The sequence below is a fragment of the Glarea lozoyensis genome (genome assembly GCF_000409485.1).
Source record: "Glarea lozoyensis ATCC 20868 chromosome Unknown GLAREA14, whole genome shotgun sequence".
NCBI classification, from domain to species: domain Eukaryota; kingdom Fungi; phylum Ascomycota; class Leotiomycetes; order Helotiales; family Helotiaceae; genus Glarea; species Glarea lozoyensis.
This window is the reverse complement of record NW_007360988.1, coordinates 834,110-852,494: the sequence shown is the minus strand read 5'-3', so window position 1 is coordinate 852,494 and position 18,385 is coordinate 834,110. Positions and strand designations below refer to the sequence as shown.

The window sequence follows — 18,385 nt, the reverse complement described above, 5'->3', positions numbered from 1 at the left end:
GTCGGAAGATGGATTCTCAAAAACTCAAAAGCGGTGCATACATACCAGCATCGCTCATATATATCACTATCATATATTCACATACCACCACATACAAGGGGAAAATACCACCATCGCATTGGAAGTGGTTATCACAAAAATCAGGAAGGTTGCATCGGCGCATTTGGCATTATCATATTGCGCTTAGGGATTAGGTCACCACGGAAGGCGCTCAGGGAGTAAAAATGCATGGAGTTCTTTTGTTTTTGTATAGCCAGGATTGGTATCTGTGTTTGCATGTTGTTATCGGAGTTTGGATTTGAGTCTATGAATCAGAAGAGGGGAGGGGGAGCTCACGAAGCGAGTTTGGATGTGCATTGACGGAGTACATACATGCATATACATATAAAATATGCCTGATGGGAAGAGCCTGTAACATATATCAAATTCGAACATATCATAAAGTCATCAACATCAGACAACAGTACCTCTACCTGTGAAAATCTATGATGGTACCCCCCTTTTACATAGCTTTCTTCACCAAGTTCAACCTCTCACTGACCCCCCTCATCACTGTTCCATCGAACACTACAATGTTACTAAATAAGAAAATTCCATCTAAGCCATAAACTCTCATTTTATTACTAGGGAGAACCTCCGTCTCTCCGTTAACGCTGAGAATATCAATCCCGAATGAAATCAGTCAATTTTACTAAACTCACTCGATATCTCAAAGCAGTCAATACCAGCATCTAATCAAACTATACGATGTCCTCTTTACACAATGCCCCGTCTCATGTGTTTGCTTCATCCCGAGAAGATCTTAGGCCAAGACCCAGGTCTCTCAATTCGAGTCTTCGCGGGTTAAGGAGGGTGTGAGGGGGGGTTAGTCTGTTGAGCTATCTTGTACTCCGAAAACTTCCAGAAGATTACTTGGATCCTAGAAACATGCATGGCTCACGCCATCATGGAGTTTAACGAGGATAGAACTTATCGTAAACTAGTTACATCACTTAATTTAACCCAACTTTGACCACTTCCAACTACCGACAAACTGTCTCCGATCACCCACTCAGTCTGCAGCTACCTGCCGTACCTTCCAAGGAAAAAAGCTCCACGATGAAATGTTAGAGAGGGCAGAGGTTTATAATAAAGTCAAACTACATGGTAAACTCAAGAAACGAGCATCTCATTCCCCATCACCTGGGACATACACAACATTCAAAGAATTCAACTCTTTTCTGTATTCCTCTTATCGTCCTTCAGTTTTTATTAGAGTGATATAACTAGAGATCAGATGTACCTCTTGTCGCTTCATTACGACCTATCGCCCTTACAACAGTATCTCTTCCTATATGTAGTGACCATTAGGCTACGCCTCCTACAGGCAGACAGAGCACTCCTGGTTTATACTCCAGTGCTAAGGGAAAGGTGAGAGAGAGAAAAAATAACTTAAGCCAATTAATCTATATACGAAAGAGTTCGACTCGCCAAAAGCTGACACAACACATAAGCCTTAGCCAACCCAACCCAACTCAACGTAAAAACCCACCGCTATATGCACTGAAAATCACTCTGCCCCCTCACAACCTTCCTCAACCTTCACTATCACCCCCTAAGCTCCGTCCCCTTCACTCACAAACCCTCCCCAAAAAGGCCTATCAACCTCCAAATTCCATCCTCCCACCCTTCCTTCACCTCAACCTACCAATCACCGAGCCAGCCACAACCTCATAAGACCATTCATTAATAAACCAAAACTCCTTCACCTTCACACCCATCCATCCATCCATCCATCTCCAACCCCCAAATCCCACAATCCCATCCCTCACAACCACCCGCACAAACCTCTCTACCCACATCTCAGACAGACACACACAATAACCAACCCAGCGCTGATACACCACAATCTGGAGTTTTCGAAAATAAAATCCGGGCGGTGGATATGATTCAATACGAGAATTTGGCGCTGATATCATTTCAACACCTGATGTGATACTATGTTGCCTGCTATGATTCAACGTTCGATAGGAATAGATGCTCCTTTGACGGATGGATGCTATGATTTGATACTGTGATGCTGTAATTGAGGTGATGTAATTCTCTATATCTGTAAATCAATTTCAGTGATAAGTAGGTGCATTTTGGGATTCGCTCACGTTCAATGGGAACATGTGACCTGGATGCGGATGAGAGAGTCAACACACTAAATAGCAAATGTTCAAAGTCTAACAATCAAGAGGTCAAGTTAAGTATACTTAAATGTGCAATGTTATGACGGCGTTTCACTTGAACATCACAGTCACTTCAAAAGCGGGCACATCACATCAAAAAATTGCTTCACGAAAAATCTCGTTCTCATTATTACTAAATGCACGCCTTTCCGTGTAACACAGAAGTCAAAGGTCATCCGACGGTCCAAAACCCCATCGTATAAACCCAGTATAGTACACTTATGCCAGAAAGGAAAGGTCCGTCCTAACCCGTTCACTCGCTCAGCAATAGCAACCTCATGCTACTACATCACAATCCTAATCTCACGCCTTTCGACGTACTTCATCCCCACTTCTTGATAATTGATGAGAATCATGACCAGCATCTCATCATATTGTTCGTCCTATTCCAAGGAACGATTGATTTAAGCTCCGTCATCATCAAGACGAACGGATCCCTCAGACCCAAGACCATTGGCCCACCATCCCTCAACTGATGGAGCAGATCGGTGAGCAAAGAGGAGCCAGAAACCGAAGACTGGCTTGGCAAGGACATCAAGGATGGCGTAGCAGATGATCTCAGCATCAACAGACAAGTGTCGGGATCCATCTCCGATACCCCAGACGACTGGGTACAAGGTCCAGAGGACAATGGTGAAGAGTCCAACGCTGGTGAAGAGCTTGGCGGTGGAACCATCCTTGGCGTTGACAGCCTTTCGGCCTGGGACGACAAGTTGGTAGAAGATGACAAGCATGGCAGCACAGGCCATGGCGTAGTATCCCCATTTCTGTCCATCAGTCTTACCGAAAGCGGCAAAGAGACCAAGGAGGACCATAAGGATATCAGCAACGATGGCAACAAGGATGTTGGCACCGGACATTCCAGCGAGGAAAGCAAGATCGAGGAGGAGGAGAGGAGTGGTTACACTCCAGTCGACGTAACGAGCCCAGAAGACTTGTCTGTAGACATACTCGATGGTATCTGGGGTGTGCTTGTGGGTCTCCTTGATGACAATCTCGGCGTATGAGTTTCCATCACCGGTGGCCATGGCGAAGTAAGAGATGGTCGCGAAGAGGGTGACGAAAGCAGTGATGACATGGAAGAGACGTTTTTGCTGGAGATGGTTAGCTGGTAAGGTGAAGCGAGAAGCGAGTAAACTTACGACTGGAACTCTGAATGCCATGAATGCAAATGTCAAGGTGGACAACAGCATGATAACCCAGACGACCTGAGATTGTTAGTTTTGCTTCACGAATGTATTGAATGATTCTTACCCATAGAGTCTTGGTTCCGGTAGATCCAACACTCTCATAGTGAGGCTTGTTTGGTACCACGGTTGGAATTGGTGCCACGGAGGTGGAGGTTGGGAGGAGGGAAGAAAGCGCAGGAGTGTGCTTCTTGAAGGCCTCGACGACCTGATCTGGTTGAATCATGTTGACGGTAGATGTCTTATGAATTCTTCCTAAGCTAAAGTTTGGTGGATGGATGAGAAGAAAGTATGTACAACAAGCAGCTGTGGTGGATGTTGTTTGTTTAAGAAGGAGGAAGAAGCTCGAACTGGGAGAAGAGGGGAGCTTGTGGTGTTAGTCTAGCAAGGCAGAGGTAGCGAGGATGACGCGGTAGGTGAATGCACAGGAGAGAGAGCTTGGTCCTGGAGCGAAGTGAGCAGGGAAAAGAGCAGTCGAGCCCACTCGATGAGGGATCCACCCCTCTTTCTGGTCCATCGACCTAAACTCCTTCAGCTCCGCATCCAATCATCTGATCGGTTCACTCCACCTGGTCGTACGTGGTGCATTGAGGAGTTCTCTCGACTGCCTTTTTGCCTCACGTCGCTTTTCCTTTCTTTGACTAATGGCATGTCTTTTCTGGGATGCATCAAGGTGCAGACGGCCACCAACTGGTCCCCTACACAAAGGCGAATGAAAGGTGGCTCCCTGGTAGGTATCTTTGCAAGAAAATGCAATTACCGTAATGCAATCGACCTGTTGTAGACATGTACTCGAGGGGGAGATATTAAAAGTCTTTGTCTCGTACCATTTCATGTTTCCTCATGCAGTTATTTTGGTGTAACCGCGTTTGATTAATTACCACCACCGCTGTAATTAAAGACAATCCTTCCACACTTGTATCATGATTACTCTCTTCGATTCTCCGTATCAATTCTATCAATTCGATCCATATCACTGCTCCTCAGCCTCAGGAATGTTATTTTGCGGTAATTGGCGCTATAGCGGTTGTCGTCATTCCTCCTCCTACAGAACCAGCAGAAACCAACGGTGGACGGTCGTCATGTCTTCGACATCATGCCAAGCCTTGTTGGTGCGGGGACGATGAGCCACAGTGCTTAAGCGAGTGCTGTTGAGTCCGTTTCAAGAAGCTTCATCCTGGTAGACTTTGACTCAAATCGAGTGAGGCTGCGAGCTGGCAGGGTGCGCGTGGCTGGTGAGAAGCTCGCATCGGGATCGTCCACCAGTACTTTTCCTCTCATCGCTTGCACTCTCACGACTCCTCACATCTCTCCTCTTCTCCTCCTCTCCGGGTGTAAATCCTCGTACTCGTAACACATGTATTCTATTTCACCACAGAATTTACAGAAACCAATTTCCATTCACTTCTCCCCTCTTCAATTCGTTACACCGTACCTCGCTCGTGTCTCCGTGTCTGCCTGTCCTCTGCCTAGGAAAATTCGTCGATCGATCTGCGGCGCGAATATCTAACAGGGAAGACGCAGCGACTGACCAAGGAAATGCATTGTTCACAGCTCCAACCCCGCTTTTCCCTGGTCGCTGGCCGCTTGCTGCACCGCTCTGTTCGTCTTCCCGGTTGCATCGCAAAGACAAATCCCATCTTCCCAGATACGAAGTAACTGCGGGGAAACGCTGGCAATCGTGAGCTTCTTTGATGTCATCAGCTGATGTGAGATGGGTATGAGAGATCGATGAGAATCACGTTTTGCATCGATTGATGATTAACGTTGGTTTTTTGGATTTTTGGATTGCCTTGATCTTTTGACATTTCTGTTGACTTGGCCTCTGCTGCGATCACGACGCTCAGTTGTGCACCTTGAGAGGGAAGACCGATTCTCTAGCCGCGACCACAGTGGCACAAAGAGAAACCTCGTCAGCTGTCAATCATTTCTTTAGAGCACATATGTAAGAGTGTGGCAAGTGAGTACTGAATATGCTCTCTACTCTTGATAAACTAGAATCATTATCTCGACTCGGCTTCTGCGGATGATCTTGGATCAGCCTTCCACTATTCTTCAGAAAATTTCGGCTTTTGCGATGCGAGATACATGTAATTCTTTGTCAAAACGTCCTGAGTACAATCCAACAATATCTTTTTTACATACTGAAACATTTCCAAAAGCGGTGATGTGGTAGCGTTTTGGGAAGGCGTACATAAGCTTCACACCGCAGACTGCAACTGTGGACAAGATCAGTCCAAAGACGAAGTTCGTGAACAATTTTCACGCAATCTGTTGTATCCCATATTTTCTGTACTTTCAGATTGTCATCTAACTCTTCATATTAGGATTCTGAGGAAGCATCGGCCACCTCTCCTGTCCACGGTCTCTCGCTTACAAGACTGAACAGACTTAAGATCACCATTTCAACCACGAAAATGGTGAACAATCTTCTTGCAATCCAAAGTCTACTATCCTTCGTATCCGTATTCTCAACCTTCAACTTGTCATCTGACTCCAAGACCTGGAAAGTCAAGAATCATCTGCAACCTCCCTTTTCCATTTTCGGCCAAGCTCGCTTATAATACTGACAATGTCCTGAGCTCTGTCCTAACCATATAGACAGATGATTCATCCTGAATACAATCGTGAACTCAGAAGCCTTAAGAAACTACCAAGCCACATAGGTCCATGCTTCATTTCTATATACAATGGTGAACCACAGTCTAGCAAGGGAACTGCCTAGTTCCCATGTGAAGACAACACCCTAGGTGAGACAATTCAGATTTATACCAAGAGACTTTTAGAATACCAGAAGCTAGCTTCAAAGCAAGCCAGTCAAAGCTATCAACTTCATGAACATCGTGTGGGAAATGAAATCAATTATGTTTCATAATCATACCTGAGTAGCCATACATTTAGATACAGTACTAGACGGTAACTTTGAGCCATTTCCGAAAACCCCACCAAAAATAGCCATTTCTCATAGTTTATAAACACATATAACTTTTGACCCAACAATCGAATTATACTAATTTTAATTCTGAATTATAATTTCGAAGGCCTTATTATATATACCTTAAGGGCTATTAAATCTATTAAGGCACTATCTTAAGGTATAGTCTTAAAGTCGAGGTACCGAAAAAAGTCGGGTTTTTGACGTTTTTTTGCGGTAAAAGTCGCGATTTCCGACTTAGGGTCCCTTCCTAGAGGTGCATCGGGACGACAACGCTTCTAATTAGAAAAGCTAATAAGTAGATATCTTAGAAATGTTCGAAATATTAAGGTCCTAAGAACTTACTTTCTATTTATAACGTGGTCGTTAATTACTTTAAAGTGTACGCGGTGAGTTTTGGTGTGAAAAGGCGCTTTGGCTTAAAGTTAGCGTCGGTTACTGTAGATAGTCTAGGAGCTGCTGGTGAAAAGAATACTAGAAGGTATCGGTTACAGTGAGCTACATATGCATGACAATCATATTCGAGCAACATCCGAACGACTTCAGCGAACGTGCGAATTTGTGATAGTGCCAACTTTATAAATGAAATGTAAAAAGCTACACTTAACAAGCTAAAAGAAATAAACGCCTTAGCTTCAACAGTACATTAGTTTTCAGAAAGCAACCAGCCAGAGTCATCAAGTTTGTACAAATCTTTACTCTCAGGTAAGGCTGTCTACCTATACGTTATGTGAGCCCTGCCGTTCACATATGACCAAACCTGCTTTCGATGAATAGTGAGTAATCTAGGAATCTGCGATTCCAGCATTTGAAAGGGTAGCCGGAAAATAAATTCAAAAATCAAGCTCATCTCCCACCCTCCGGAGTTGCTAACACTATGAAATAGAAAACACACTACAACGAGAACAACACGAAAGCTCGTCCTCAAGCCGTCTAGATTGTTAAACTATTCATGGTCTGATGCCAGCTACAAAATTTCAGTTCCTGTGGTATCTCTTCACTTATAATTTGACAGAACACTATCTGCTCTATGGTATATTCCAAGTTTCCATTCTCATTAATACATAGACGGTAAAGATGACAGACTCCTGACATCCCTTGATGGTGAACATATCGCTCTATTCTAGCAATTTAGGTGTTTGTTTGAAGGGTTTTGATAATGATGCTATATATGCAGGAACGTAAATACAGAAGTGGCCAGGACTGAGCACATGAAATACGTGGCAGGAAGTGATGAGAAAATATAGAGCTGTTCGTTGGCTGATGAAAAGTAGGTTTACATAGATAAGTGGTTGTATGCTTTGTTTCTCATAAAGTGGTTTTTTGGGGTATCTTGATATGCCAAATCGAAGCAGTTTAATATACAATGCCCCGTACATAAATATGAGCGCTATATTCTACCGCAATACATATTCACCATACTATGTGAATATCAGGTATATGTCGTAGATACTAGCACATCCTCCCATTCCTCGGATCACCTAGCTCTCTCCTTTCGCCAACACACCCTGTACAACCCTCCTCAATCCCCTCCAAAATCTCTCTCAACTCCTCCCAAACCCTCTTTTGCGTCTCCAACCCCTTCTCGCTCCTCACCCAAGCACTCGGTTCCCTCACCGCACAATCAGCCATATAACAGCCATTCGTCTCCCACTCCGCCGCCGCGGCTGCTACTAAAGTCCTCGATCCTACTTCCGTGGTTCTAGCTACCAGAGCTTTTCCAAGCCGTGCTATGATGTTCAGAGGGAAGATGGCATGACGCATTAGGGAAGAGTGGCAGAGACCGGGAGTTAGGGTGTTGAGGATGATTGGCTTGGGGGAATCGGTGGAGGCAGAGGGAGGAGTGGGTGATATCAGAGGACCGAGTTCGCGGACAAGGAGGATTTCGAGGAGTTTGGAGACGTTGTAACGATCTGGTTGGAGGTCTGGTTTGTTTTGGGCGAGGGTGTTCAAGATTTCTCCGGGAGGAGAGTTTTGTTCTTTAAACGCTGCCTATATCATTCATTAGCAAACTCTCCATAAAATGAACAGCAGAAAGGAATACAAACCTGTTCATGAGCATCACTAGCCACAACCACCAATCTAGGCAAAATCCCAAACTTCTCCGCTCCTCTCCTCAACACCGGCACCAAAAGCACCACCAACAAAAATGTAGCAACAACATTAATCGCAATCGTACTCTCCATGCCCTCCACCTCTTCGTATTTAGGCACCGCAATCCCCGCATTCAACACCACAACATCAATCCTCCCTTCCCCATTCGCGCGCGCACAGAACGCCTTGACAGATTTATAACTCGACATATCGAGTTCCCACACCTCGACCACGCCTTTCCGCGCACATGACGATTCGATTTCCGTCAGCGCGGACTCGCCTTTGGAGATGGAGCGACAGCCTAGGATTACGCGGGTGGCATTGAGACGGACGAAGTGGCGCGCGGCTTCGAGACCGAGACCCGTGTTGGCGCCTGTTATGAGGATTGTTTGGCCTGAGAAGGAGGTGTCTGGGTAGGGGAGTTTGGTGAAGAGTTGGGACCGGAGGAAGGTGGTTATGAAGCCTGGGGGTCTGGTTGTTTGGTTAGGAGGGCGGTTGAGAATGGAGGGGGGAGCTTACAAATTGAGCATCTTGCGGTCTTTTGGTTAATCTAGAGTTATTAAAAATGGGACTGCGCAGCAGTGAAGAAGTGAAATAGTTTGACAGAGAAAGATGTTGAATAAGGAAAAATTGTGTAGCTCAGCGCATCGCGAAGATACAAAGGAGCCGCATATTTGGTGTTCGAGCTTCCTGAAACAAACTTGATACTGTACCATCGGCAAGGAGAAAATAACCAATTGAAGAATTGTGCGATCGTTGAATCTTCTTCACATATCTTGGAAAGCTTGTCCGAGGTGTTACCTATGACTTCTTTGTTGTCAGGTCGTACAGGACTTATTAAGTGTGTGATCAATCATAGTGATGCTGTTCAGTAAGCTTGAGTGAGGGTGGGTATGATGGTAGTGGGGCTAGAATTCAACCCTTGACTAGCTCAATTATGAATTAGATACGCCTGACCTTCGTGCTGAGGAAAATATAAATGATCAAAGAAATAAGGATAGTCATGATATAGTGCCTTTTCCTACGTTTTCTCAGTACGTTCATTATGATTATAGTCGTTTTCACGATATGAAAATTCCCCCTCATCTGAATCCCCGGCGCCAGAGATAATTTGTGAATCAACTCACTCAAGACATAACAACCCGCGAGTTTTGATCTATCTTCCCTCTTTGGTGGCTGAACCAATGTTACAGTTTGACGTTCTAACGAGGGACTCGACTATGAAATAGTACATTCTCGCGGAAAGGTAAAAGCATCTTGATATATGAGGCCAGGATTCAAACCTCAACTTCGATTTACAACGACACGATAGTGGAATTTCACAGCCACGGTTAAACAGAAACGTCGTCGTTGCTAACTCACCACCTTCTATCTAAATCCATCTACTACCAAGGACGAAGAAACTGGATTTGAGGACACTGGCATTCTAAGAAATGTACACTACATACTTGCATCATCCGTGATGCGTCTCAAATCACACCGCACCCATCAATGCGACCGCTAACAACTTCTTCATTTCCCTTAAACACAGCGCTATCATTTTACTCGTCGGTAACAGAGGCAAATTTGTCGGTCATAGCTTGTAGAAGATCCTCATACTACAATTTATTAGTCTACATTTTCAAAAATAGATGGAAATTTTCAACATACCTTCTTTGAGATTGCTTCCTCTCCCTCGCTAGGAACCTCAAACTTCATGCTTCGTAATTGCGATTGAAGATCGCTAGTTGCCTCACGAACCTTGTTCCATGAGGCGCCTTGTGCAATAGCCTTTTGGGACTCGTCGTGGAAACCCATCATGGCCTTCATCATATACTGAGTTTTCCAGAGAGGACAGAATTGATCATAGTCACTGTAACCGTTTTGTTGGAGGAAATCTTCCTTGATCAAACCAGCGACATCCAAAGTGATCTTATCAGGGTCGGAGAGAGCTGACTTTCCAACCAGCTGCACCACCTGGTCCAATTCATCGGAATCAGAAAGCAACTGCTTGATACGCTCTCGGAGGCGAGGGAACTCGGGATGATCCTTCTCATAGAACTTGTCCAAAGTGTTTGTATACTTGCTGTAACTGAGCGATACGTTGATGGAAGGGAAATGTTTCCGCTGGGCAAGCTTCTTGTCAAGACCCCAAAAGACCTGCACGATACCCAAAGTACTAGAAGTAACTGGATCCGAGAAATCACCACCTGGCGGACTGACGGCACCAACGATACTGACACTACCCTCACGATCTGGACTACCAAGAGCTGAAACCTTTCCAGCACGTTCGTAGAAACTAGCAAGCTTGGCACCCAAGTAAGCTGGGAAACCTTGATCTGCAGGCATTTCACCCAAACGACCAGAAATTTCACGAAGAGCCTCAGCCCAACGAGAAGTTGAATCAGCCATCATGGCAACGTCTTTTCCTTGATCGCGAAAATATTCTGCCACAGTAACTTTAAATTCCGTTAGCTAATGTTGCGTGGAAGGTTGTTCATCAAAAATTTGAAATGTGGATGTTCACTTACTACCGGTGTAGATTGAAGCCTCACGAGCGGCGACAGGCATGTTCGATGTGTTAGCGATGAGAGTGGTACGCTTCATGATGGGCTCCTTTCGGCCGTCAACTTCAATGGAGAGTTCTGGGAAATCCATCAAGACTTCAGCCATCTCGTTTCCTCGTTCACCGCATCCAACATAGACAATGATATCACTGTTGGAGAACTTGGACACAGACTGACTGATGACAGTCTTTCCACAACCGAATGCTCCTGGAATAGCCACCGTTCCACCCTGTACACTAGGGAAGAGAGCATCGAGCACTCTCTGTCCAACAATGAATGGCTGGTCGGCAGCGAGCTTCTCGGTTGTTGGCCGAGGTACACGAACGGGCCATGTGTGCATCATGCTGTACTCGGTCTTCTTTCCATCAAACTCAACTTCCAGAATCTTTTGGTCCACTTTGTAGCTTCCCTTCTCTGCAATCCGGGTGATTGTTCCCTTGGCTCTTGGAGGAAGCAAGATTTTGTGGTCGTCTAGCAAAGAGTTTTCATAGACCGTACCCCAGATATCTCCGCCCGTTATGTGATCTCCAACCTTCATCAATGGCTTGAAATCCCAGTCCTTCTCCCTGTTCAGCGCGGGAGCTGCGATTCCACGTGGGATATAGATACTGTTCGATGACTCGGCGATAGCTTTAAGAGGACGTTGAATACCGTCATAAATCGTTTCCATCAGACCAGGACCTAATTCGACAGATAATGGCTTTCCAGTTCGGAGGACAGGATCTCCAACTGTAACACCAGCTACGTAAAATTAGCCACCGCTTTTCCAGACGCGAATCCAGCCCATACCGGTTTCCTCATAAACCTGAATCGTAGCCCTATCTGCCTCGATTCTAATAACCTCTCCCACAAGGTTATCATGTCCGACTCGTACCTATGGATTCATGTGAGCTGTTGTCGATGTCAGATACAGCACTGGAAACCCACCAACTCGTACATGGCAACACCAATCATGTTCTCAGCCACCACGACAGGTCTGAAAATATTAGCACAGCACTCGGAGGACGGCTTATCGTGCTGTTGATAATACTACGTACCCTGAGACGGAGTAAATAGAGCCTTAAAACATCATTAGCATCATCTCTTGTGCAAGTTTAAATTGACCCAGCTTACCATATTGATCCTCTCCATCCTCGTCCTTGACAACTTCCCTCTTCTTTGGTGCCATCTTGATAGGTACAGGTGGCTGTAGGGGTGATTCGATGTTGTTGAAGACTTCTGTAGAAGGTGTTGAAGGTGGAGATGCGAAAGGCGACGGGGGCAGCGCAGGCAGCTCTGGGGGCAGCTCTTGGGAGAGGCTGTTCGAGTGGCTACGGGAGGATGGACTGATTTTGTGATTGCGAACGAGATCGTAGAGTGACGGTCGAGCTTTCAGACGCGGTCGAAAGCCAACATTCATTCAAAAAGTTAGAGTAGACAGGAACTAGTCTATCAATTGGTGGTGGCAGGCTTAGCTCGATCAAGCTGCAACTGAAGTGAAGCGGGATCCAAGAGCTTCCACTGTCAAGCGAGAAAAGGCAGGTGCAGGGTGTATTGAGGACACCCCACCACAGCACTCCAGCCACGCAGAGGGTTTGAGACAGTGTTGTTTATATCAATAATCATTATCTCTAGAAATATCAGTTTCACGGTGTTCATGACAGCCAAATACATAGTATTTTGCCTTCTAAGCTTTAATCAACATAGAACTCAAGTGCTGAACATTACAAGTCCAAGGTTCGTTATCGTCGCGGATGACCCGCTCGCTGAGTCAGTGCCAGCCAATCACGACACCCTTGCGCCAGCTGGTCTGGTTCCGGACAGCGCGCTCAACCGCCGGACCTCAGAGATAGCTGCGGCTGCCAGTGGAGGTCTCCTCTATCAGTATTTCGTCACGACACTTGATTGCACGACTAGCAAACGGAGAGAATGACCAGACCCAGATCCACCTCCAAAGCAAGAGGACTTCTTACTATCTTGCTTGACACTTACGATCCAAAAGACTAGTTTCATCATTCCGTAAACAAACAACTACAACACATCATACGTCGTCGTCCACTTGTCTGGCGAGGAGACAACGACACTACATCACCGCTCAGACACCCTCTCGATCACCACTTTCCGTCTACGCTCGACCTCCCAACTCCATTTAACCACACATCTCTGCGATACCATATCAGACCTCAATATCGTCGGCAACGGCACCCTCTATTGAGAGCCCCCATTCAAGAGCGGCACTCCCGCAAAAGTCGTCCTGGCCGACGACCGCCAACCTAATACATTATCCCCATCCATTTCCGACTACCCATCCACCCCGACAACTCCCCCGACATCTACTAGCACAACAATCTCAGCACCAACCCAACCTGTAATTATAAACATACAAGCGTCCGCAGCGAACAGTACCTCGGAAGCAAGCACAGTATCCTTACCGGGCCAGGCCCAACAGCATTTACCCTCATCCTCTAGTATTCTTGGACGAAGACGCCGAGCAAACCTCCAGGACTCCGAAAACGAGTTAGACGTTCGCCAGGGTCCAGGCGGCTCTGTGGGTGAACAGAGTGCTGATATTGAACACCGATCAAAGCGTAGACGTCAAGATCTTAGAATGAGAGCAGAAGGAGAGACAAGCAGTTCCAATGGCACATCGAGGCCATTCTCAAATGGCTCTTCCGCATCTCCTTTGCACAAGGCTGCAATTTCGAACTCAACTAACGGTACTCGAAAGTCTCCTGTAGCCACAAACGGAGCGTCCGGCACAAATGGCCATGGGAGTAAGAATCGCCAATCCTATTTTGGGCACGATCGTGGGGAGGTGACGAGGATCCTCATACAGGCTTTGACGGATCTGGGATACAATGGAGCTGCAGCAGGGCTCAGTCAGGAAAGCGGCTATGAGCTAGAAAGTCCTGTTGTTGCAGCATTTCGAAATGCTGTGTTACAAGGCGAATGGGCCGAGGCTGAGGAATTGCTGTTCGACACGCTTACTGGCGAAGGGGGAGTGAGCATCAGTGAACATCCTACTGGACTTGTTCTACAAGATGGGGTGGACAAGGATGTCATGCGCTTCTGGCTACGACAACAGAAATTCCTAGAGTTATTGGAGCAGAGAGATACTGGTCGGGCTTTAATGGTACTCCGTCTCGAATTGACGCCTTTATATCAAGACACAGCTAAGCTACACTTTTTATCAAGGTATTTACAACGCTATCCTGTCCTATAGGCTATACTAATTTAATGAACTAGTTTATTGATGTGCCAGTCCGCGGATGACTTGAAGGCCAAAGCCGACTGGGATGGAGCTGATGGTGGCTCACGACACCATCTACTTTCCGAACTTTCACGCAAGTGTTCCAAGCGATGTTTACTCCACTCGCTAACAAGGAAATAGAATGTATATCTCCGTCAGTTATGTTGCCAGAACATCGTCTAGCTATACTTTTACAACAAGTCAAGCATAACCAGATAGCAAACTGCCTGTACCACAACACCGCCACATCGCCATCGCTCTATCAGGACCATTCATGCGACCGAAACAATTTTCCTGTGAGAACGATCTTGGAACTTGAAGACCATTCTGGCGAGGTTTGGTATGTTCAATTTTCTCATGACGGAACACGTCTTGCAAGCTGTGGAGGAGACGGTACCGTTATCATATACGAAGTTCCGTCGTTCAAGATTCTACACACTCTCGCGGATCACGAAGACGGCGTAGGGTCAGTCGCATGGAGTCCAGATGACTCCATGATTGTCACGTGTTCGCAAGACAAGCGTGCTCGACTCTGGAATGCCCATGTGAGTGTTATACACAATGCTGGTCCAAAGTATATTGCTAACGTGTACCCAGACCGGTGAGATCAAACGTGTGCTCAATCGATTTGGCGAACCGGTCAGCAGCTGTGTCTGGGCGCCTGATGGCCATTCTTTTGTGACTGGATGTTTGGACAAAACTCGAAACTTGTGCCAATATAACATTAGCGGCGACTTAATCTATGACTGGCACCAATCACATCGAATACAAGATCTCGCGGTGTCACCGAATGGCCATCGTTTAGTTGCAATGGATAATGAAAAGCACATTCATGTGTACAACTTCATTACCCGCGAATTGGAGTATGAAATGGACCTGAAGGTCCATCTGAGCTCCATCAGTATAAGTCAAAACAATCGATACCTTTTGATCAACAAAAAGGACGGCCAAGCTCGGTTATTTGATCTGGAGACTCGGGAATCTCCAAAGTTCTTCCAATCTGCAGACCGAGGAGGTCAGTTCGTGATCCGTGCGGGCTTTGGTGGTGCCAACGAGAGCTTCGTGGTTACTGGGAGTGAAGGTATGTTGATCTACTGATTTCTGATGACAACTCTAACAATAACAAGAGGGCTACGTTTACATTTGGCATAAGGAGAATGGCCAACTGATCGAAAAGCTCGAGGGCCATGAAAAGGGATGCTGCAGCGCAGTCTCTTGGAATCCAACAAATCCATGCATGTTTGCCTCGGCGGGTGATGACTGTAAAGTCCGGATGTAAGTACATTCAATCTTGTATATAATATAGACGCTAACTACAACAGATGGTCAAACGAGGAACCAAGGTCTAGGTCACCCAAAGAGCCGCGGCAACTAAATGGATCACATCAAGAGTCCAATGGGTGGTAACGAAATTATTGATAACCGCACTGCATTCATTCTACGGCGTCTCGGGGTCTCACACAGTGTGCGTCTGGCATTATGGATCTGCATATCGGCTTTTGCTATCTAAGGTACCATCTGATTGACCTATGAGGCAATTTTGAGGCCGCGGCGTTTGGGTCTCTTTATCATGCGCAAAGGCGTACCGTATCTACTTCCCGGAGTTCGAAAGTCCCTTCCAGTGCTATGTCTGCTTAGAGTTACGATCAAGTTCGATAGACCACCCTGGGCCAGAGAGGATTGAGTTGCTGTCAAATGCCGTTTGATTAGGCATGATCTAAGGAATGGGAATTGAAAGGCTTACCCTACTTACCCTTATTTATTCGAATGCTAAACAACTTAAATCGTTGCTGTTTTGGTTGATATATCGGAACCGCAGCCTTCATTATTACATGATTTTGTCAATAACCTATCTTTCAGTAGTGGCTCGTTTTGTAACTTTCATTTGTAATGGACAGCCACGGAATTTGTAATATCTTTGTGAGACATAACAGTTTATCATTATCAATAAACTCTTAAATTCACCAAGCAATCAGTAATTCGCTATCAAATCAAATCTCATCAGCCCAAGGAATTGCACTCTGTGCCCCTTGTTTTTCTACCGTCCTCCCCGCAGCTTTACATGCCAACTTGATATCTTCCTCTCCTACTACGCCATTCCCTCCTTTTCTAACCACGTTGACAGCATAAGCGCCGACAAACGTATCCCCCGCCGCTGTAGTGTCTACTACCTTCGCAACCTTCTCGGCTGGCACGAATCCCGGTTTGTCCATCCCAGAATGAGCGAAAACAGCACCCTTAGATCCTAGTGTGATGATCACATTAGTAACCCCTTTGCAAAGGAACTCGTTGATGATGGTGGACCAGTCGTAATCCGGCGCTTCGACTTCCTCAACGGATCGGTTTGTGAGGAGGGCGGCTTCGGTTTCGTTGACGATGAGGTGGGTTATGCCTGGATATACCTCTTCGGGTAGCTTTACCGCGGGAGCTGGGTTTAGTAGAACTTGGACTTTTGCTTCTTTTGCTGTTTTTAGGATTTGGAGGACGGTTGGGATTGGGATTTCAAGCTGCATGATTATGAGATCTGGAGTTGGGGTTCCTAATGAGGCGGCAGATGTGAAATCTTCGGGTTGGAGAGTGTGGTTTGCTCCTGGGTTGAGTAGGATTCTGTTTTCCCCGCTGCTTTCTTCAACTAGAATTACAGCTACGCCGGTGGTTTGACCCTTCACTACGCTCACGCTGGAGATGTCGATGCCGTCGGCTGCCATGCCCGCGAGGAGAGGAGGGCCAAATTCATCGGCTCCAGCGGCGCCTAACATCTTGATTGCAATGTTTGAGGTTGGCGGCGAGGTGGATGTCGGCCTTGAACGAGAGAGTCGTGCGCAGGCTACGGCTTGGTTTGCACCTTTGCCGCCTGGTCCTGTTGAGAATGAAGATGCCGTTAGAGTCTCACCGCCGGAAGGAACGCGAGGCGTGACGGTAACGAGATCGACATTGAGAGAGCCGATTATTGTGATCGTTTTGGAGGACATGGCGAAGTGTTGATGCGATATCTGGGGAAGGTATCTAAAGACAAGCCGTCCACTCTAGAGCTAAGAATAAATTAGGAAATTGTACAGAAGCTGATCACGTTCGGTGCTACAAATCTCAATACTGGGTATGTCCTGCACTTTACGAGAGGTGAAGCATACTTCCCGAGCTTGGTCTATCACTGTGATAAATGGTATGTACATAGGTAGGTGATGCTTTATAAAAACAAGTAACAGGCAATAAGCGAGAGCGGCTAGAGGAGCAACGGAAAGAAGTGAACTACTTCTATTATAATCTAACTTATTCACGAAGGTATGGCATGACTTCCAACTAACTACAGTAGAAGCATAAAGTTGCAGATTTAATAAGATATAAAATCGGCACAACAATGACTGGGAATGAAATCACAACGAGTGAGTTGGGGTAGGACACTTGAAATACATCCTTCGACATCATGGGAAATCAAAATGATTGAGCGTAGCAGCTTCTCACAATCGTATATGATGTGATAACTCTTGAACCAGCACTTTTTGGCTTAATTTCGAAGTTCTCATACTGAGAGAGTTTTTGCAAATAGCAACGAGACATTCACGTGCTACTTTGAACCTGTAGCCTTGAAAACCCAACGACGCCCACGCGGCTTCGGGTCGTAAGCAGGCTTTAAATCGCCGCCGTAGCTGCCCAAATAGTAGACAAAGAGGATGCCTTGAGTACATGTACCCTTTTGAGGCGAGTGCACTCGTTCTTGCGTATTCTCTCATACAAAATAGTGCAAGGAAGGGCTTCGGGCTTCTCGTAAGCTGAAGGACCAAAGGACCATAGGAATACGATGGCAGGATTTTCTGGGAATTTTGTGACAGGAATATCTCAGAAATTGATTTGCGGGCAAGAAACAGAACAGAAGTGAGATTAAGTAATACTTACTGAATAATATGGAAGTCGTTGGCTTGAGGTGCGAATTTTCAAGACGTGAATCAGAGTTGTTGCTGTTGTTCAAACGTCACTTGGACTCTGAGACAATCTACGAGTCGCGAACGCCAAGCCTCTCCGAGCTGCGTGTGCGTCCCATTCGTGGCTGCACAATCAACACATCCCTCAAGAAATACAAGAGACGCTCCTTCGACCAAACAACACGTCACAACTTTAACACGTATTTAGCTCGCAACTCCTCGCCTGAGAATAATAGATACGACCTTTCTACAAACCAAGAA

At 46.0% G+C, this 18,385-nt stretch overlaps 5 protein-coding genes across 5 annotated transcripts; 1 reads left to right on the top strand and 4 right to left on the bottom strand.

Annotated features, from left to right (window-relative positions):
• Positions 1 to 2,617: 2,617 nt before the first annotated feature.
• GLAREA_06866 (Family A G protein-coupled receptor-like protein) lies at positions 2,618 to 3,626 on the bottom strand (the record flags this gene model as incomplete). Its single annotated transcript, XM_008080814.1, has 3 exons — positions 2,618 to 3,307; positions 3,356 to 3,421; positions 3,468 to 3,626. The coding sequence occupies 3 exons, from the start codon at positions 3,624 to 3,626 to the stop codon at positions 2,618 to 2,620; spliced, it is 915 nt and encodes a 304-aa protein (XP_008079005.1).
• Positions 3,627 to 7,787: 4,161 nt separating this feature from the next.
• On the bottom strand, positions 7,788 to 8,959 carry GLAREA_06865 (NAD(P)-binding Rossmann-fold containing protein; the record flags this gene model as incomplete). The annotated part of the gene is made up of 3 exons (XM_008080813.1): positions 7,788 to 8,327; positions 8,384 to 8,900; positions 8,949 to 8,959. 3 exons carry the CDS (start codon positions 8,957 to 8,959, stop codon positions 7,788 to 7,790), a joined length of 1,068 nt encoding a protein of 355 aa, XP_008079004.1.
• Positions 8,960 to 9,970: 1,011 nt separating this feature from the next.
• GLAREA_06864 (P-loop containing nucleoside triphosphate hydrolase) lies at positions 9,971 to 12,374 on the bottom strand (the record flags this gene model as incomplete). Its single annotated transcript, XM_008080812.1, has 7 exons — positions 9,971 to 10,027; positions 10,080 to 10,867; positions 10,940 to 11,716; positions 11,765 to 11,849; positions 11,903 to 11,951; positions 12,013 to 12,034; positions 12,089 to 12,374. The coding sequence occupies 7 exons, from the start codon at positions 12,372 to 12,374 to the stop codon at positions 9,971 to 9,973; spliced, it is 2,064 nt and encodes a 687-aa protein (XP_008079003.1).
• A 1,188-nt stretch (positions 12,375 to 13,562) lies between these two features.
• GLAREA_06863 (WD40 repeat-like protein) lies at positions 13,563 to 15,579 on the top strand (the record flags this gene model as incomplete). Its single annotated transcript, XM_008080811.1, has 6 exons — positions 13,563 to 14,149; positions 14,201 to 14,262; positions 14,346 to 14,749; positions 14,802 to 15,285; positions 15,332 to 15,466; positions 15,527 to 15,579. The coding sequence occupies 6 exons, from the start codon at positions 13,563 to 13,565 to the stop codon at positions 15,577 to 15,579; spliced, it is 1,725 nt and encodes a 574-aa protein (XP_008079002.1).
• A 616-nt stretch (positions 15,580 to 16,195) lies between these two features.
• Positions 16,196 to 17,176, bottom strand: GLAREA_06862 (Ribokinase-like protein; the record flags this gene model as incomplete). Its single annotated transcript, XM_008080810.1, has 1 exon — positions 16,196 to 17,176. The coding sequence occupies one exon, from the start codon at positions 17,174 to 17,176 to the stop codon at positions 16,196 to 16,198; it is 981 nt and encodes a 326-aa protein (XP_008079001.1).
• Between the last annotated feature and the right edge of the window lie 1,209 nt (positions 17,177 to 18,385).